The 20266-nt window shown below is 50.0% G+C and overlaps 2 protein-coding genes across 3 annotated transcripts; one reads left to right on the top strand and one right to left on the bottom strand.

Moving 5' to 3' along the window:
- Window positions 1-1437: 1437 nt before the first annotated feature.
- On the bottom strand, window positions 1438-15911 carry Rnf40 (ring finger protein 40). 2 transcript variants are annotated; one of them, XM_090358026.1, is made up of 20 exons: window positions 15807-15911; window positions 15531-15734; window positions 15038-15205; window positions 14772-14913; window positions 13440-13646; window positions 12523-12644; window positions 12261-12407; window positions 12090-12164; window positions 10653-10772; window positions 10375-10554; window positions 10078-10213; window positions 8894-9015; window positions 8378-8808; window positions 8171-8288; window positions 7921-8070; window positions 7551-7763; window positions 7348-7473; window positions 5206-5346; window positions 5005-5106; window positions 1438-2601 (listed from the first exon to the last, which is right to left on the bottom strand). In XM_090358026.1, the coding sequence occupies exons 2-20, from the start codon at window positions 15660-15662 to the stop codon at window positions 2425-2427; spliced, it is 3009 nt and encodes a 1002-aa protein (XP_090214152.1). In that variant the 5' UTR covers window positions 15663-15734; window positions 15807-15911; the 3' UTR covers window positions 1438-2424. The 2 variants fall into 2 exon arrangements, with proteins under 2 accessions (XP_090214152.1, XP_090214153.1); XM_090358027.1 differs by having other exon boundaries at window positions 15844-15878.
- Window positions 15912-16148: 237 nt separating this feature from the next.
- Cfap119 (cilia and flagella associated protein 119) lies at window positions 16149-20204 on the top strand. The gene is made up of 9 exons (XM_090358039.1): window positions 16149-16604; window positions 17059-17090; window positions 17609-17674; window positions 17777-17946; window positions 18677-18747; window positions 18921-19037; window positions 19135-19195; window positions 19278-19367; window positions 19975-20204. The coding sequence occupies exons 1-9, from the start codon at window positions 16398-16400 to the stop codon at window positions 20151-20153; spliced, it is 993 nt and encodes a 330-aa protein (XP_090214165.1). The 5' UTR covers window positions 16149-16397; the 3' UTR covers window positions 20154-20204.
- The last annotated feature ends 62 nt before the right edge of the window (window positions 20205-20266 follow it).

Raw genomic sequence — 20266 nt, 5'->3', positions numbered from 1 at the left:
GAGCTTAGAGATTAAAAGAGTAAAGGTAGGGAGCAGAGGCCAGAGTGGACATCTTGAGTTTAGGGAGGGGACATTACTGAAGGATTGAGAATGCCATGTTCCCTTCCACCTGTAAACAGTGGTGACTTCCCAGGTCTGGAGCTTAAGAACTGGGCTGCAAGAATAGGGGTTGAGGGACAGAGGCAAGGTAGAAAGAGGTTTAGCTCCAGGGTGGAAGGAATAGGACCAGCAGAAGGCAAAAGAACATGAAAAACCAGATGAATGCAGTGCCACTGGACTCAGTGGAAGTTTTGGAAGCCATCCCAGTCAGATGCTCCATTGGTCGGTTTCTGGCTGAGATAGACGCTAGGCACATTCAAATCATGGATGCCATCTGTTCTCTCAGAAGAGCTCTGGCTTATCTTTGTGGTTCCGAGGTACCACTGAGATCACTGGGGTACTAAGAGGTCAACCCTGTGTGGAGAGGCCTCCTCACAGGAGGCTCATGGTAACCCAGGTTTAAAGTTCTTTCTGTTGTGGCACCGATTGCTCCAGACACTGATATTCTGGGAACTTTCCTCCTCCATTCTCTTGGGCTTGGCCCTAAGAGGGGTTGATACCTACTTAGTATTGGATATGGGCCTTCCTGCAGCTTCTTGCACTCATTCAGAGCTATAGGAGGGGGCTGGCTGCGCTGCCCCTGCTCCTGCGCCAGTCCCAGGCGACCTCCTCTCTATGATGCAACGTCCTGCGTTTTCACAACTTTTGCCAGCCCCACGCTCCTACCGCCGGACACTGGCTTAGTGGCCCGATGTCATCCCCCACGGCACCCCGCGCGTCCTTGAGTGTCCCCGCCGCCGTCAGGCCCTCGCCCGAGGCCACCGCGACCCGCATCTCGGTCTCCAGCCCCATGTGGACCAGTGGCTGCGGCCCCGCCGGGACCCCGGGACCCCGGCAGATCACAACGGACAAAGTAGCGAGTCCCCACGAAGGTGTCATGGCCAAGCCCATGAGGTCCTGCGAAGGTGCCATGGCCGACGCCTTCGGGGCCCCCACTCCCACCCCGCTCGCTGCCGATGCCGGCCACCCCAGTGCCGCCGGGGCCCGGCCCGCGGCGCGCCGATCGTGAAGGCGCGCGGGCTCAATGAAGGCAGTCTCCTCGCGAAGGTGTCCTGCCCCGTGCGTCTCTGGGTTAGCGCTGGTAAAGCCACTGGGGAACGACGCCGAGGGGGTTCTGACCACCCGAACCCCAACCCCGCTGCCGGAGCTGTCGCCAACGACACACAGGGGACCACACCTCCCAGGATGCCACGGGAGGCGCTTAGAATCCCAGCAGCCAATGACCGCCGGGGGGCGTGGCCAGCACAGGCTCACCGGTGGGGAAGGAGGGGTTCTCATGCATGCACAGCCCCTCCAGCCCTAGGTCGGGCATAGCAATGAATATCTGGGACATCTGGCTATTCTGCAGACTGAAGGGTGGATGTTTATTTGTAACAATTAACTGCCTATATAAGACATCTCTACAGCAGAGGCTGTGTCCAAATGGGTCCCTGTACCTGACAGCAGCCTCTCCCAGGCACCCCGGGGCTTTCACAGACCACAGAGCTGGCCTGGAAAGGCACGTGGGATCCCTAGTGCAGGCTCAGTCATATGGTGTGGGCAAAGCTCTTTAACTTGGAATGATCAGAAGTTGGCCCAGTGGCTGGGGCTAATCTTCCCCTCTGTCCCCTTCCTGGGAAGTTTCACCTGCACTGCAGTTAAGGCCACCAGGATGAAAGCAAGGTGAGGGCCAGGGATCCAGTGGGGCCTTGGGATGCACTGGCTTGGGAGAGAAGTAGAGATTGAGGATGAGTTGGTTAGGAGAAATTTGATCATGGTGCAGCACTCGAGAGGACATGACCACAGCAACTGCAGAGCTTCCCAGTGGCAGGAGAGTGCCCTCAGGGGGAACTCCTTTAGCTCTTGACACAAGAGCTAAAGGACCAGTGTCCAAAGCCCTGTCCAGGACTGGTGGGTAAATGGGTTTAGAAAGTCCCAGGAACCCAGGGCCTGTCTTGGGCAAGAGGCCAAAGCCTTTGCGCATCCCTGGTCCTTACAGTGTAGGCAAGTAGAGAGCCTCCTCCTGGGTGGGAAATCCCTCCTTAGAGGTTGGATGGGTCTGTGGAAAACAGTAGGAGCAGAATTAGGGCCAGATTCTAGTTCAGCTGAGTGTCTGGGTCCTGGGGAGAGCCCCTGGACTGCAGCTCTGACCTTCAGCAAAGGATGGCCCTGAGCAGGGCTCTTCCCACTCCCACTAGCATGCACCAGTGCCACCAAACCAACTGGACAGCCAGGGGCTTGGGGCTAAAGGGTATGGAATGGAGGAGGGGTCACTGAACCTGGGGTGGGGAGGGGCAGGGGGAACAGCCCCTCGGGTCCATGGGTCTTCCAAAAGTCCCCAAAGTTTCAGCTGATGTAGACACGGTGGAAATCGTGGGCACCAAAGGCTGCGTTGCACTTAGGGCACTTCCTCTGTCGGGCTTCATAGCGGCCCCTCACACACTCGAAGCAGAACACATGGAAACACTTGGTAAGGACCGCATCCTTCTTTCGGGTGTTACAGCAAGGGCAGGTCAACCGCGCCTGGATAAGTAAAGGCACAAGCTCTGGATGGAGTAATTGTGTGTGTGTGTGTGCACGCGCCAGCTCTGGGGTCTGAATACCAAACACTGTGCTCCTGCTCAGTTTTATTGCTCAAAGCTGGCACCCTGCTACTTGAGCCACACATCCAATATGGTATTTTTGCAGGGTGGTATATAAATCTCATGAACTTTTCTGCCTAGGCTAGGTTCGAGATCCTCCAGACCATGAACTGACAGCAGGAGGCCCAAGCAAAGCCCACCACAGATATAGCCATTCCACAGCATAATCTCCAAGGTGGGAACCAGCACACTACAGAGGGGGTACGAACAGTCAAACACCAAAGTTTCAAAAGCTAGAAAGGAGTAGGATGTCTTCTGAGACAATACTCAAGTCTCATTTCCTGTTCCACCAGCTTTCTGTGGCAAAATTCCAACCTTGTCTACCTTTTTGTTTTCCCCCGTCTGGGTATGACAGTGCCACCAGAAGTATGCTCTCTACACTCACCTAGGCAGAGCCCTGCTGGGACTGGAGACTGCTGTGGCTATACTCTTACCTGATCCCTCCCATTTGCCATGAGGTCACACACCATGAGCTTGTCTTCAACTCCAGACAGATATTACCTAGCTCCGAGCATTGCTCATCACTCCTTTGGCCTGCTTGGAATGCCAATCCAAACCTCCCAGCATCCTTCTCCCTGAGTCCCCAGGATTTTGCCACTGCACCTCTCTCCCTCCAAGGCCCAACTGCCCCTAAGAGTCAACTGACCTTCCTCCTCCCTACAGTGTCTCGGAACACAGATATGACCTCTACCCTCTCCCAGCCCAGGAGCCATGGTTCATTTGCTGTCTTCTACATCACTCTCCTTCCAATCTCTAGGCTTTTCTTCCTCAGCCTGCCCCTTAAGCTTTGAGGTTCCTAAGGGGGAGAAGGACCTCTGACTCTTTCTATGCCACAAACACTCTGGATGAGCAGTCCTGTGTGGCTTTCACCTTTGGCTCTGATTCTTCCTAGAGGGCCTCTAGGTATCTCAATCTCAGTATCCTTAAACACGGCCTGCAGGCCAGGAGTGTGGCCTCGTGGTAGAGTGCTTGTATAGTATGACTGAAAGCCTTGGGTTCGATTCCTTACAGAAAAAGCTGGAAGTGGTGCTGTGGCTCAAGTGGTAGAGTGCTAGCCTTGAGGAAAGCCCCCCAAAAGAAACAAACAAAAGAAACCCACTGTCTGCCATAGGCTCCTCTTGCAGTCTTCCTAACCAACATTCATTTCACTTGTGAACTGAATCCAGAGCCTCCTCAGCACAGCTTTTCCCTCACTACGCTTTCCTGACTCTAAGCAATTCTATCTCCTAAGTATTTCCTAAGGATCTTCACTATCTTCAACTAGATATTATTTTTCACCATATTGACTGAAATAGCCTAAAAATTTCACTGCCTCTTGCTGGGTGTCAATGGTTCGCATCTATAATCCTACTCAGAAGGCTGAGATTTGAGGATTTTAGTTCAAAGCCAACCCAGGCAGGACTGTCAGATTCTTAACCTCAACCACCAAAAAGCTAGAGATTTGGCTCAAGTAGCAGAGTGCTCGACTTTAGGCAAGAGCTCAGGGACAGCATCCAGGTCCTGAGTTCAAGCCCCAGGACCAGCACACATACATATACACATCACACCCACACCCCCCCCCACACCCCCCCCCCCACACACAGAGCACACAACCAAATCTTCCCTGTCTCTAGACTCCTTGGTGAGACTGGAGTGTAGTTCAGTGGTAAAGCTTGTGCTTATTAACATGCATATGGCCACTGATTCCACACAGCCACTTCTAAAGGAAAACAATGACAGAAATGTCCCTCAAAAATCTCCAAACTCCCCCCAGGGAAAGACAAGCTGGTTAGGCTAACTCCTGACACACCCCTGGGATCTGCCATTGTTCAGTCCCTCCACTCGCTCCTGCAATCCCAGTGGTCAGCTCTGTCTAGCACTCTCTCCCTCAATGTGCTCATCCCCATTTTCCTTGGATAGCCCTTCCTTCAGATCTATCTAGAGTGATGGTCCTGATGGGAAGCCTCCGACCTCCCAGTATTTAGGGGCTTCTCTACAATGTTCCCTAATGTTGCGTGACCTGTGGTCTCTGCAACATTACTAATCATTGGAATGGGAGAATTAATTGGTCATCTCCCTCAGCTGACTACCAGTCTCAAGGTCTGAGTCTTCCACCTCATAGCTGGGTAGACACAGTGCCTGGCACATGGCATATACCCAACAAGCCTTTGGCCAGTGGTCTGACTCCACAGTGTTTTTTGCTGTCCTACTGCATCTCCAGGGTCTCCAAACTACACATGACTCCTTCCAACTCCTCAGTATAATCAATCCCTGGGTTGAAGCCACACGAAGCCGGAATTCCCACCTTATACTCCTTGATCTCCTCCTGCAGGATTTCATCAGCATCAGCATAAACTTCTACCTTCCTCTGCTTCTCCAGTTTTCGTCGCAGCCGAGAGATGTCCTCCTGAAGCAGAGAGGAAAGGCTCAGTGAAGGGAGTTCACCTTGGGCTCTGTGTCTGCCAGGTACTGATGCTGGCTAGCTTGCTTTCCCTGGGGCACATACCTGAGCCCTCTTGAGGTTGAAACTCTCTTTCTCTCGGGCCGCCCGGCTCTCTGCCAGGCAGGGCTGGATCTCCCGTAGCCGGGTCTGCACGTGCTCTAGCTGCACCTTCAGATCCTCAGCCAGCTGGGCGGCCTCCACAGCCTGAAGTGAGGGGACAGGAAGGAGAAGGGCACTGTCTGAGTCAGGGGAACCATGGTTCACTAACGACTCAAAACATTTTGGTGACCGGGAGTTTGGCCTAGTGGTAGAGTGCTTTCCTAGCATGCATGAAGACCTGGTTCGATTCCTTGGTACCACATACATAGAAAAAAAAGTGGTGCTGAGGCTCAAGTGGTAGAGCTCTAGCCTTGAGAAAGTCCAAGGACAGTGCTCAGGCCCTGAGCTCAAGCCCAGGACTGGCAAAAACAAACAAACAAATAAAACAAACATTCTGGTGACATCTATATTTCCTGACCCCCTCTCACCTCCACTATTCCATCTTGCCAACACTATGCCTCACTGCATGGTGTTCTTGCTGTGTGTGCATGTGTACTCGGACATGAATTCAAGGGCCTCTCATTCTTGTCCAACCTTTTGCTCAAGGTTGGTATTCTACCACTTGAGCCATGCCTCCAGTTCTGGCTTTCTGCTGCTTAGTTGGAGAGATTAGCATTCAATGGATTTTGCTGCCTGGGTTCACCCTGAACCTATTCTCAGATCTCCGTCCCCTGAGAGCCAGGATTACAGGTGTTGAGTGGAGTTAGCTTCCGTTAGTCTTTGAGCTCTTAGTGGGCCACTCTCTGGGTTTTCTTTAATTGCTCTAATATACAGCACTACCAAAGTTTCCTTATATGACTGCCTGTGATCTGTAGCAGCATTGTTTGTGGAGTTACTAGCTTACTATCAAACCCTCAAGACTAGATGTTCCAGCCTTTAAAAAAGGCAGGGATTTCTTCCTGAGATCTAGTATATAGCATAGAAAATTCTAAGTAAATGAATTAAAGAAGATAATAGCCACAGTAGATAGATAAGATAAAAATCAAAGTTAATATGAAGACTATAACATAACCTACATTTGTTTTTTCTTTTTCTTTTTCCAAATGCTTATCATAGAACCTGAACTCAGGTTCCCTGAGCTTTTGTGTTCAAGGCTAGCATTTTACCAGTTGAACCAGAGCACCATTTCAGGCTATTTGGTGGTTAATTGGAGATAAGAGACTCACAGATTTTCCTATATTGGATGGCTTCAAACAGTGATATCATCAGCCTATTGGGTAGCTAGGATTATAGGTGTGAGGCACTGGCACCAGGCTAGATGTTTGTTTGTATGGCTTTTTTGTTGTTATTGTTGCTGATACCAGGGTTTCAACTCAGGGCTAACTTGCTTGGTATGCTTGTGCATAGCTGGGACTCTTCCACTTAAGCTGTGCCCCTAGCCCAGCTTTTTGCTTGTTATTTTAGAGATAGAGTCTCATGGACTTTCCTACTTCGGCTGATTTCAACTAAATTCTGAATTTCTGCCTAGTCACCAGCACCCAACTTACTAATGTTTAATACAATCATGTGGCAGGTATCACACTGCCAATGAAGTTACTTGTCAGTTGATTCAAGAGTCAGACAAGCATGGATTCAATCTATCTCTGGTCTTCTTGCCAAGTCCTTGAGCTTCAGTTTCTTTCATGATAAAGTAGAAGTGATAGGCACATGGTTCATCCCTATAATTCTAGCTACTCAAGAGGCTTAGGATTTGAGGATCATAGTTTGAAGCCAACTCAGGCAGGAACGCCTGTGAGACTTGTTTCCAATTAATCACCAGAGAGAGAAAGGAGGGAACAAGAAAAGTGGTAAAGAACAAGCCCTGAGCAAAGGCAGCCCAGGGATAATGCTCAGGCCCTCTGTTTAAGCCTCAGTCCTGGCACAAAACACACACACACAGACACACACACACACACAAATTAAAAAATAAAATAAGATGGGAGTAAAAACAGACACCATCATGATAGAATAGCTTTGCACCTAAAATGTAACTGGGCATGTCAAGTACAAGGCACAGGTCTAGCACATAGTTATGTACTTGAAGACGCACTGTAGGCTTCCAGGCCATCCATATCAGGTTCAGATGGGAGCCACTGGCCCAGACCACTTTCCCCACAGGCCAATCACCTTCCTTTTGTTGAGCTCCAGGGCCTGGCTACGCAGTGTCAGCTCCTTCTCCACACCACCAAGACTGCCTTGCAAGGCCCGCTCCTTTTCTTCCAGCTTCTGTACGGTCAACAGCTGGGCATCCACCTGAAGACAAGGGCCTCAGTGCTGCGAGCCCTGCCTCTCCAGCTCCACCCTCAAGCTCTTCCCTGACATGGCTATACCTGGGACTTGAGGCCAAGAACCTGCTCGCCCAACTCATCCTTCTCTTCCCGAAGCAATTTGTGGATCTGATTAGCCTTGATCCGCTCTGACATCAGCTTAAAGTTGGCATCATCCTTTTCACGCAACTGCTGTAGCAGCCGTCCATTTTGTTCCTGCATGTCTTCAAAAGCCTGGCCTGTCACATCCATCTCTGACAGCAGAGCCTCCTCCTCCTGCAAGTGGACAAGAACAGCACTGGTGGAGAACCACAGGAAAATGTGGCAAAGAGTGAGCATGGATGAAGCCATGGAAGTGTCACAACAGCTGAAGGCACTTAATAGAGGCTAAGGAAGTCAGTATTAGAACCAAGGGGACCACAAGGGGACGGACCTGCTTGGTGGCACCCAATTTACGCTGTAGGTGTTCAATCTGCTCCTCAGCCTGACGGATGCGTCTCAGGGCATCCTCATCGGCAATCTTCTTGCTCTCCCTTCGATCCCTCTCCTCCAGTTCTCGGATACGGCTCCTCAGCTCATCAACCTACAACAGAAGGACCTCTGTTACCGCGTCCTGACCTAGACCTGAGGTGAGAAGCTGTGGAAGCCCCTCAGTATCCCTCATGAGCCCCAGCGGTCCCCACCTCAGCTTTGGCCTTGCGTTCCGCCGCCATGAGCTGCACCTTGTCTCGCTGCTCCTTGGGGGCTGATTTATACATATCGAGCAGCAGCTTCATCTCCTTCTGGCTCTCCTGGGCCTTCCTGGGGAGGGTACAGGAGGCAGGCTCATTACGTCAGAGCTAGGAAGGCGCTTGCTTGTCAGCTAGGAAGGGATAGCAATTGGGCCTCACTTGAGCTCTGCTCGGAGACCTTTGAGTAGCTCTGATTCTTTTCTCTTGGCTTCTTCTAACTTGGCCTTCTCTCGATCCACCCTTGAGAGAGGTGAGGCTACAGGTGGGGTTCCCATGCCGGGCCCTTCTCGTTCCCGAAGTTCCCTTTTGGGCCTGGCCTCAGGTTCTCGACCCCTGGATGAGGGACCTTGGGCCCCAGGAGTTAGGGTCTGGGCATCCTCTTCTGAGGGGACCAGCTCCTCTTTCTTCACTGAGGAAGCAGTGGTGGTGGTGGCACCAGGCATTAAAGCCGCTTCCTTTCTGCTGTCAGGAGTACCCATAGGCCCTGGCCCACACTCTTCTTTCCCTGGGGCTGGGGCGTTGAGGCCAGAGTCATCTGGGTGACCCAGGTTGGGGTTGGGGTGGGTAGAGCCACAAGCTTGGGCTCTGAGCTGCAGAGACAGAAAGGACAGGGATTAGATACGCTGGTGTCCACTGGAGTCTAGCCAAGGCCTTTCCTAGACTTCCCCTCCTCACCTTGCCAATCTCAGCCTGCACTTCTCGGAGTTTCCTCTTGTATCGCTGGGCATCCCCTTTCAGCTGGTGGTTGTGGTTCTGGAGACTGCTAATGAGGTGGCGCATCTCCCGGTTGATGGGCCCTGGGGAAGGGAAGGGAAATAAAATGATAACACTGTCCCTCCATTAGGGCTGCAACCCTTCCCCAAGGCAAAAGCTGTTATGTGAGAGGGTAGAGACCTAAGGTTGTAAGGGGTTCACTCTTGCTTAAGTAAATGATGTAGACTTGAATAAAACTTATCCAAAAGTTAATATGCCATTGCCTGTTTGTTATTTTTGCTAAGGTAGATTTTTCAGTATTTCCAATTCCCTCAATGGGACAGAAAACGTTCATAGAAGCTCGCCAATTACTTTCAGACATCTAAACTGAATGCCACCCTCCCTTTTATCTAACCTTGTCTCCTGATCCCAAATTTGCAACACTCTCTCTGGGTACTTTGTTTTCCTCTCCTGCTTCATAATTTTGGATACCTCTATCAATAATACATACATTTCATTTCTCCTTTGTTGTCCACGAGAACCTGCCCCACAACAGCAGGGATTCTCCACTGGCACAACCTCACAGCCTAGATGACTGATGGGTACGCAATCAATCTTGCGGCTGGGCACCAGGAGTTCGTGCCTGTAACCCTGGCTACTCAACAGGCCAAGATATGAGAGATACATCATAGCTCAAAGTCTGTTGGGCAGGAAAGGCTGTGAGATTCTCATCTCCAATTAATCCTCAGAAAACTGGAAGTGGCACTGCACCTCAAAGTAGTAGAGTATTAGAACAAAAGAGCTCAGGGACGGTGCCTAAGCCAGGTTCAAGCCCCATGATCACGAAAAGAAAAAAAAAAAAAAGAACTCTTGTGAGACACATGTCTCAGAGAGACACCAGAAGCCAGACAAGCCCAGAAACAACTCATGAGAGCTCCTGAGTTGTGAAGAGTTAGGCAGGGCCTGCTCCCTCAGCCTCCCTCCTGGGCTGCAGGAATGTTAAGTCTGGGGGCCCGCTAGGGTAATCTTGTTTGCCACAGGGTGCTGAGGTGGTGTGCAAGGGACTCAACTTCTTGCATATGCACAGGCAATGAACCTCCCTCCCCAACAAGGTCCAATACCCTCCCCAAATAAGTGCCCCAACTCTATTAAGTCTCCCCACGTACCCGCCTGCTCGTTGGCAGCTAGGTTCTGTTCAAACTCAATGCGCAGCATCTCATACTCCTTGCGCACCTGAGCCAGTGTGTCTTCTAGCTGGATGACCTCTGTGCGCAGCTTCTTCTGCAGCCCCAGCTCATCACTCTATAGGGCATGGTGATAGAGACCCACAGAACTCTCAGCTTCACCTCAGGCCTTAGGAAGAAATCTATGCCCAAGGGAGCCTGGGCGAGCACGCAGGACCTAGAAACATAAGAATGCTCCAATCTTAAGGGTTAGACTCTCAGTTCATCCCAGGGCCATACCTCCATGTGCTCAATGTGTCTCAAGTGAGAGTTCTTGGTGGCCAGCAGCAGTCCCCGGGCCTCGTCCAGCTGGGTTTTCACTTGTAGAGACTCGTTATAGAGCAGGGAGAACTGGGCCTGCAGCATTCGATACTCCCCTGTCTCACGAACTACCTCCTCAGGAAGGCTCCTCAAGGCTACCTGGAGGTGAACATACCACAGAGGATGCAAGGAAGCAAAAGGATTCAATAGTAGGTCCCTTGTATGTCCACATCCTCTCAGCCACAACCACAGCTTACCTTGAGGCGTTCATTAGTCCGCACAGCTCCCTGAAGCTCTGCCTGCAACTTCTCCAGCTCTGCCATACGACTGTTGGCCAATTCCTGGTTTTCCTCCAATTCTGCATTCAACATCTCAAACTAAGGAGTGGGAGGGGCTGTGATAGCAGAGCCAGCAGGGTGACAACTTCTCATCCCCCACAACATAAGTGTAGGGCACTGATAGATTCTGAAACCCCCAAACAATGGCTTTCTTAAGGGGCCCAAGACAAGTGGGAGAAAAATTCTGCATACGATTATTGAATACTAAGGACTAAGATTTTCTTTTCTTTTCTTTCTTTTTTTTTTGTGGGTCATGGGGCTTGAATTTGGCCTGGGCCTGTTCCAGAGCTCTTCAGCTCAAGGCTACCACCCTACTCCAGGGCCTGGGCATAGTCCCTGAGCTTTATTTTGTCAGTCATGGGACTTGAACTCAGGGCCTGAACACTGTCCTTGGACTTTTTCTCAAGGCTAGTGCTCTACCACTTGAGTAACAGCACCACTTCCAGCTTTTTTCTATGCATGTGGTACCAAGGAATTGAACCTGGGTCTTCGTGCATACTAGGCCAGCACTCTACCACTAGGCCAAACTCCCAGCCCTCCTTGAGCTTTTTAGCTGAAGGCTACCACCCTCCCTTGAGCCAAGCCCCACTTCCCATTTTCTAGAGGTTAGTTGTAAAGAGTCTTAGGTCCTTTTGTGTTGGGGCTGGTTCTGAACCTTGATCCTCAGATCTCAGTCTCCAGAGTAGCTAGGGTCACAGGCGTGAGCCACACCTCCCTGGCAGGAGTAAGGTTCTTAAGACTGAAAAAGCCAGGGGCACAGTACAAATGGTAAAGCTTAGCAAGTCTTGAGTTCAAACTTCAATAAGCATCGGCTGGGAGTTTGGCCTAGTGGTTAAAGTGCTTGCCTAGCATGCATGAAGACCCGGGTTCGATTCCTCGGTACCACATACATAGAAAAAAAGCCAGAAGTGGTGCTGAGGCTCAAGTGGTAGAGCTCTAGCCTTGAGAAAGTCCAAGGACAGTGCTCAGGCCGAGCTCAAGCCCAGGACTGGCAAAAAAAAACAACAACAACAAAAAAAATAAACTTCAATAAGCATCAAAACAAAAACAAACAACAAAAACAGAAGCAGCAGCTGAAGTAAAGGGAAAATACCATCAGTGGCTACAAAATACCAACTAATATGCTCATCTCTTTTCTATGCTTTCTCTTGGTGCTGTCATGGAAGTTTTGGCCTACCATGTCCTCTCCAATTTGGCGAGTGCCTAGCACTTAGGTGTTTATGAATTATTTAGTAAGTAAATGAATGAAAGAGCTGCAGGAGTGACAGAGATGGGGCTCAGGGGTAGATGTCAGCCCTTTCTTCTGCGGGTGAGAAAAAGATGCTATGACAGAGCAAGAAGAATACTGTGGCTCACCTTTTGCATGTTGAGTGTGATCTGACCCCCCTGGAAGCCTGAAGAGCTCCCAGAAACGTAGTAGCCAGAGTTGAGCTGTGGAAGGAAGAGACAGATGTTGAAGGTGAAAGGCAAAAGCTAGGGCCCAAAGCCTCCAGCCCCGGCCCCATTCACTTAGCCCTGCAGCCTTACCTGCTCCAATGCCTCTGCTAGGTGCTTATTAAGCTTTTGTTCTCGTTTGCGCAGTTTTTCAATGTCCCACTTCAGGTCCTCCACTGTTGTTTCCATCTCAAGCACCTTAGTCTCTGATGATGTTACTTTATCCTGGAGCTCAGAGTACTAGACACAATGGAGGAACAGATACATAAAGGACTTAGTTTCTTGATATCCTTAAGTACCCACTTAACCCAAACCCTGCCCCAGTTCTAATTCTACCCCCAAAACCAAGTCCCACCTCCAATGAGATGCGGTGGTGCTTCTCCTGAAGTTGAGTGGCCAAGTCCTGCAGCCGCCGGTTCTCACGGCCCAGCTCCCGGGTGTGTGCCCGTGCCATTTCGCTGGGGGGTTCATTATCCCCTGAGAAGGCAAGGCCCAGGTAAGAGCCAAGCCCTGGGCAATGGGGCAAGCACTAACTCATTCTGGAATCTGCTATGTACAGTGTGATCCACCAGCTATCTTGCCAATTTTTCATGACAAAGCCAGGAGTCTTTATCCCCACTGCACAGAGAAGGAAAGCAGCTCAGAAAACGGAACTAGTTTCCCAGAAGCACAGGCTAGGGAGGCAGCACTAAGGCTGGGAAAAGCCCATCACCTACACCTTTGCTGCTCTGCCTATGGATCAACAGTTGCACTGATGTTTACATTATATCCTCCAGAGAGGCCTGTAGCTAGAAGCAGAGCACTGGTGGCTCATGCTTATAATCCTAGCATTATAAGCATGCTAGGGAGGCTGAGATCTGAGGATTATAGTTCAAAGCAGCAAAGTTCATGATACTCTAATCTCCAATTAACCATCAAAAATCGAGAAGTAGAGCTGTGTCTCAAGTGATAGAGTGCTAGCCTAGAGCACAAAAGCTCAACGACAGTGCCTAGGCCGTCCCAGGACCAGCACACACACACACACACACACACACACACACACACACACACTACCTCCACCCCCACCAACCCACCCAAACAACTCTACTCCATTCTCTGCAGTTCAACTCCATAAATGAAAGCTGGAATTCCCATCTCACAGATTGACCCTTTCCATCATGAACATGGCTCACTCCTTGGATTTGAGAAATTTGTGGAATTTGTGGGGGAGGGATGGGCATAAAGATGCAGGTGGAGACAGACGACCTTAGGGGAGGGGTACGAAGAGCTAACCTCGGCTGTATACTCGCTGACAGAGTTCCTCCACCCGGCGTTGCAGGCGGTCTGAGGCCTCTACTACTCGGGACACCGCTGCCTTGGAAAATTCCATCCGTCCCTGCAGTTGCAGTTCCACTTCTTCATTGCTGCTGGCACCCAGTGCCACCACAAAAGCCAAAGCTGGCTCACTAAGAGGGGGTCTCAGTTGCATTGGCAAAGTCTCTAGGAGAAATAAACAGAGACCCATGAGAATAACAGTAGCACTAACCAGTCAGTACCAAGCTCTAGAATAGGCCCTTCAATCCTCCCTGGCTCACTTACCAAAATCTGTAGTGCAGTGATTCCTACCCTGAAAGTGGCACTGCTTGGGAGGTAATTTCTTCAAGGCTACAGAGCTGCTAAATTCCATATTCGTTCTCATTTAGGGACTCTGATGCTTTTTTTTTTTTTGCCAGTCCTGGGACTTGAGCTCAGGGGCTGGGTACTATCCTTGCATTTTTCTCAAGGCTATTGCTCTACCACTTGAGCCACAGAACCATTCTGGCTTCTTCTATGTATGTGATATAGAGGAATCAAACCTGGGTCTTAGTACATGCTAAACACTCTACGACTAGGCCAAACTGATGTTTTTAATCTATAATTTATAAAAATTTCCTGGGCCAAGAGTTTGGCCTAGTGGTAGAGTGCTTGCCTCACATGCATGAAGACCTAGATTCAATTCCTGGGTATCACATACATAGAAAAAGCTGGAAATGGTGCTGTGGTTCAAGTGGTAGAGCTCTAGCCTTGAGAAAGCCCAAGGACAATGCTCAGGCCTTGAGTTCAAGCACCAGGACTGGCAAAAAAAAAAAAAAGGAATTAAGATAGAAAAAAAGAAAGATCCTCCTTGATGAACATTATTTCTGCTTGTCTGTTACTCAGTCACGTCTACAATAGTTTTAAGTACATAGTCGACCTTAAGTAATTTTTTTTTCTTTTTTTTTGTGGGTCATGGGGATTGAACTCAGCCTGAGTGCTGTCCCTGAGACCTTCAGCTCAGGGGTACCCCCCACCCTTGAGCCAAGCCCCACTTCCTACTTTCTAGAGGTTAACTGTAGATAAGAGTCTCAGTTACTTTTGTGTCCAGGCTGGCTTTGAACCTTGATCTTCAGGTCTCAGTCTCCTGAGTAGCTAGGATTACAGGTGTGAGCCACCACGCCAATGTACTTTATTGACCCCAAAGATGAAATCACTTTTTTCAGAGGTGGCAGGTAGAGTGAGGGATTTAGGAGTTTTATCTTCAAAGGCCCTTCCTCCCCAAGACCTTTCCCAGAACACAAGCTCTCCAGATCCTAGCATCTGTCCTACCCCTCAGATCCGTCGTCCCTGGTTCTGTGAGTGGGATCACATCACGAGTAGGCCCCTCCTGGGCCCCAGGTGGCTCTGTCCCTGCAGACAGGTCCCCCTGATTCTCATGGCATCGGAGAAGGGCTTCCACAGTTTCATCTAGCTGAAGGGAGAAAGCATGAGAAATATTATCAATCTCTCATTAATTTCCAACATGACATTCTTTTCTCAGAAGGGATGGGAATTTGTAACAGAATCAAGGACAGATCTCGTGGAAAGCAATATACCTGGGCCCAGTAGCGATTGACAATGAGGAGAGTGGCGTCATCTGTGGCCTGCCGTTTCTCCAATTTTTCAATTCGTTCTCGGAGTTCGTCTTCACAAGCTTGACGCTGTTCCAACCGCTCAGCCAGTTTCTTGTTCTTGAACTGCAGAACCTTCAAGTCCATCTCCTCCTACAAAAGAAAAGATGAGTACAGGACACGTTAAAGCAAAACTTAGAAACCTACGACAGAGCAGAACAACTAGAACGGATGGAAGACAGGATTTAAAGAAGCTCATGTTCTGCTTCCTCTCTCTCGTTGCAACTCGGAAGTTTTTCGATAAAAAAAAAAAATCACACGCCCTCGGGGGTCTAGTTTGTCTACCACGAGTTCCCGGCTTCTTCCGACAGTAAGTGCTATAAAGTGGACCCTGCTAAGACTGGAAAAGTGGCAACAAGACTCAGGACAGTTTGGGTGGAGACCAGAAAGATGGCAATCTAGCTAAAAGCCCACGAACCGTGGAAGAGATGCCCCCGAGACGAATAGGCTCAATTAGAGTGGTTGTAGTCTTCTCCTCGCGGCTCAGCTTCTTCTCTGGGGGCCCTGAGCCCCCGTCGCCGGCGGCGCGTTTGTTGCCGGTTCCAGACATAGTTGCGATGGCGAGGAGTGGCGCAAGGTCCCTCAAGAGGCGTCAGGAGGACGGTGGCGACACTTCCGTCACCTGGAAGAGACAGAACAGGGACGTGGAAGCAGCCGCTGTTCTGAACCCCAGAGCCGCCTCCGCTGCGCACACCTGCGAAATTCAGCCTCCGTGGGCCCCAGGGCCTCACCGACAACAGACTCAACCTAGCGCCGCCATCTTGGATTTCACCGGACGTCGCCAGCCTCGGCGGCCCACTGCGCAGGCGCCAGAGGCGGTACCGGATGTAGCGAAACGTCTCTATTCCCTGTTTCTATTGGTCGCGCTGGGTCCCGCCTGTCGGGTCGTGTGATTGCTTCCTGTACGCCTGTATTTTCTCTCAGTGATTGGCCAGAGGGTGGTTTCCATAGTAACCGCCACCACACTCCGCTTTCCCACCTTAAACACCTTTCAAGCAGGCACCCAGGTGGGTCTTTGCATCTTTATTACTGCATGCACGAATCTTCTCCCTTGATTGGAGTGAGTCCGAAATCGCTACCTTCCTCTGCCTTTCCTTTTTCCTTCCCAAACAACGAACGGAGGAGGGCGGTAAGATGCCCCCGCCGCCTATTGGCTGCGTTCACCCCCGCGGCCGCACTGATTGGCTGTAGACTCGCAGGCTGCCAGGTCTCGGCAGTCGCTGCGGGAGATCGGTACCCCAAACCTAGCTCCAGGAGTTTGTAGTCTCTCTGCCCCGAGGAAGAGATGATTAGCTCAAAGTCCAGCCACATCCTAGGAGCGAGGGTGCCGTCGGAGTCTGAACACCTCTCTGACCTGCAGCGGGAACTAGAGAAGCGTCGTAGCTCACTGAGTGGTTTGACCTCGCGGAACAGAACGGGGATAAGGACCGATTCGACCACCGCGGTCTCCACCTCGATGGGAATGGAAGACCCCTCGGCCAACTTGTTCCCGGTGAGAGCAGGACACTAGGATCCGTTTGTGAATGTTGGCCTGGCTCCCTGTGGCCTCTCGCCTCTAATCCTAGCTACTCACAGGAAAGCCTGTGAGATTCCCCTTTACCGGAAAAATGACAGAAATGAACCCGTGGCTCAAATAGTAGATCGCTAGTCTTGAGCGAAAACGCCCAGGGGCAGCGTACTGGCCCTTAGTTCAAGCCCCAAGCCTGGACTGGCATCAAAACAACATCAACAAAAAGTGCCACTTCATTACACTAACATTCGGGACCTTTCCCCCACCACTGTGGTAAAATGAAGGGGGGGAATCCGATCAATATGCTATAAATAATAGTTAGGGCCTGTGAAACCCAGTTCCAGAAATGAGAACACACCCTATAGTGCCCAGCTCCACTGGAACTTCACAACCCATAGGAGCCAAGTACCTCAATCAGTCTCCCTTCTTTCCACAGCCACCGCTGCCCCAGCCTGGGATCTGCATGTGGTGAGTGTGAAGAACCTTGGGGAACAATTACACTTCATACATGTATTGTTCCTTTAGTGACCACCCACCAGTCCTCCCCAGCAGCCAATTTACAGATGAGACTAAGGCTCATCGATGCAATTTGACATTTTTCCAGACTCCTCTCAGTCTCAAGTGAGAAGACAGATAAGGACTGAGAGTGTAAATGATAGAATTGTACACATGGGGGTACTGAGGCCGCAGTAGAGATTTCACCAGGTTCATACAGCAAAATTGGTGGACAGTAACTCATTTCTTAGCTTTGGCTTTATAAATGGAATTCTTAGTGCTCATCTAGGCCACATCCTTCATTTGCAAAGAAAATGAAGCCCAGAGAGCTACTGACTTGCCAAAAGTAACAGTGTGTTATCAAAGAGCTCAATCTTAAAACTTTGAACTTCTTGATTTCCATTCTGATGGGTCTAAGTAACCAGACAGTCCTATTGTGAAACTAATGTGTACTAGCCATCAATGCTTAGTTTCTCCTTTTCATCTGCCAGGAAATATCTGGATTTTCATTCCATGCAAAGACTGGAGAAGACAGCCACAGTGGAGGAGATGAGGGAGTATGGGATGAGATAGGGAGTGGGGAAGAGCTATTAGGGAGGGAAGATGTGGTGAATGTAGGGTGATGAGCTCTATTGTTATTCCTTTCTTTCCCTCCCAAGGGTACTGGCTGAGCTCCTGGGGCTTGGCAGTTCTGAACAGAGCCTGAGGGATGCCATCACCCTGGATCTCTTTACCCATGCACTCATCTTCTGCCGACAGCGTGGCTTCTCACTAGAGCAGATGTCAGCGGCTTGTGCCATGCTCCAAGATCTTCACAAGGCCTGTGTTGGTGAGAGGGAGGTGGCTACCAGAAAGTTTGAGTTCCAGACTGAGCTGGCGCAAATGACCATGGGCAGAAGTAGGGAAATTATCACCTTGCATCTTTTCCCACCATTATGAGTATTATTACATGCCAGTTACTGCTTTTGAAATCCTGTTTCCTTATCAATAAGTTACACAGCATTAATTTTCTGGGACTGTTCTGAGAAATATGTAAGTGTATGCCATTGTGCTCAATAAAAGGTTTTTTTTTATGTTTTTCTGATTGAAGATGTTTAATCATAGCTGAAATTTTATTCCCTGGTTTATCATTCCATTAGAGTCTAAGCTTTGTAAACATAAGACTGGGCTGGGAGTATAGCCTAGTAGCAGAGTGTTTGCCAAGCATGCACAAAGACCCAAGGTTGATTCCTCGGTACCACATACATAGAAAAGCCAGAAGTGGTGCTGTGGCTCAAGTGGTAGAGCACTGACCTTAAGGAAATCCCAAGGACAGTGCTCTGGCCCTGAGTTCAGTCCCCAGGACTGGAAAAAAATAAAATAAAATAAAAAACAAAACTTTGTGTTGTTGAGCGCTTCAAACAGTATGTAGTAAGGGTTAGTTAAGTGAGTTTAAGGGAAAAAGCCAGTCTTTAAGACTAGCTATGTCCACCACTGAAGCTCATACTCCATTAAGTGGTAAGAGATGAAGGGATAAAGAGGGGAAAGAACTCACAGCTGTACCTTGCTTTCCCTACCAGCAACCCCTTTGGGCAACGTGGAGGAATGCTACCGCTACTTTACCAGTGTGCTTTTTTGCCATGGAGTCAGGGTCAGTACCCTGGAGTACCCATCACCCTTTCCCAGACAGGGTCTAACCCAACTTCCTGCTCATCATGCTTCTGTGAAGGCCATCCATCTCCCTGTTCCTAGATAGCTGGGCTCTTGGAGAAAGGGCCAGGCTTCAAGAAGCCATTAACACTCTAACTCCTAGTCCTTACACAGCGCCCCCCCTTCAGCATTGACCTCTTCAAGGAGGAACAGCTGCTGGCCCTGGCTGACTACGTGGTCAATACCTACTTCCGCCACTTCAAGCTCTACAAATATGTCTTCACACCCCAGGTACTGGCAATGGGCTTGTCAGAGGCTGTCTCCATCTTTCCCTTTCCCTCGGGGCAGATGCCTTTCTCTCAGCCTCCTTTTTCCTGTCTCTACCCAGGTGCGGCTGGATCTATCTTTGACTTACATGGGGCTAGAGCCACCCAAGCCCTGGACAGAAGGTAAGATGTGTAGCATAGTAGCAGAGCAGGGGCTAGGCCATAGTTTGGGGAATCAATGACTCCTCCTGTTTCTGGCTTACAGTGAAAGAAGGCATCAACGAACTAGAGGAAGAGTCAGTTATCCCAGAAGGGGAAGAACCAGAAGAAGAAGCAGAGCTAGAGCAAAAGACAGGTGAGTATCTGAGGGTAGAAGGGGGTCAGGGTGCCCCTTTCACAGCCATGGGAAAGGATGGATTTGCACCCCCTCAGCCCTTGAGTTTTAGTGCCATGTGTGATTCCTAATGTAGAAGTCCACACTGACAAACAGATAAGAGTAGTTGTTTCAGGGAGAGGGTAGGGAAGAAGAGGTGGCTTCAGGAAGAGAATGAATAGGACACTATTGACAGTCACAGCTAGCAGAGCTCTGACAACACCGTGAACCAAATCCTACATGCTAGATGCCATAGCTTTTCACATTTTACATATGGAAACGAAGGTACAGAGATCACTACCCTGCCTGTGCCCAGCTAGCTAGCCAGGTAGCAATTAAGCTATCAGGAGCAGGAGCTGATCCTCCTGGAAGCAGCTGATGCTACAAGGAGTGGTACTGTGATGCTTTCTAGAATTTGATTCCAAAAGTCCAACGGCCATTGTGCCCAACTGTGGCTCACAGAAGGGCTTGGCTGACATTTCCTAAACTGAAGCAATCGTTTTTTCCTATGTAGCCTGTGGGGTTGTTTATCCACAGCTAGGGACAAATGCCTTATCCCCTACGTGTTACTTCTCCTCCACCCCTGCAGGCAAGGTCAGTACCCTCCAAACTTACATCAAGACCCAGCTGAATAAGGAGGTGGGACAGCTTCAGCACCTGATGGAAGAGCAGCTGAAGGCCTGTGAGGAGAGGCTCAACAGCAAGATGAATGCACTGGAGCGGCCCACACAGCTACCACCAAGCAAAGGCAAGAACAAGACTAAGTAACGCTCAGCATTTTCACCAATAAAACCCTGGATCAGAGTCCTCCAATCCACAGCCTCCCTCCTGAGCAATCTTCTTCTTGGCTTCACTGCGGAAGACAGGAAAGAGAGCAGACA

Source organism: Megascapheus bottae, chromosome 25 (assembly GCF_031878675.1).
Source record: "Megascapheus bottae isolate mThoBot1 chromosome 25, mThoBot2.hap1, whole genome shotgun sequence".
NCBI lineage: Eukaryota > Metazoa > Chordata > Mammalia > Rodentia > Geomyidae > Megascapheus > Megascapheus bottae.
The sequence above is the reverse complement of the archived record's forward strand: the minus strand, read 5'-3'. Positions and strand labels throughout refer to the sequence as shown.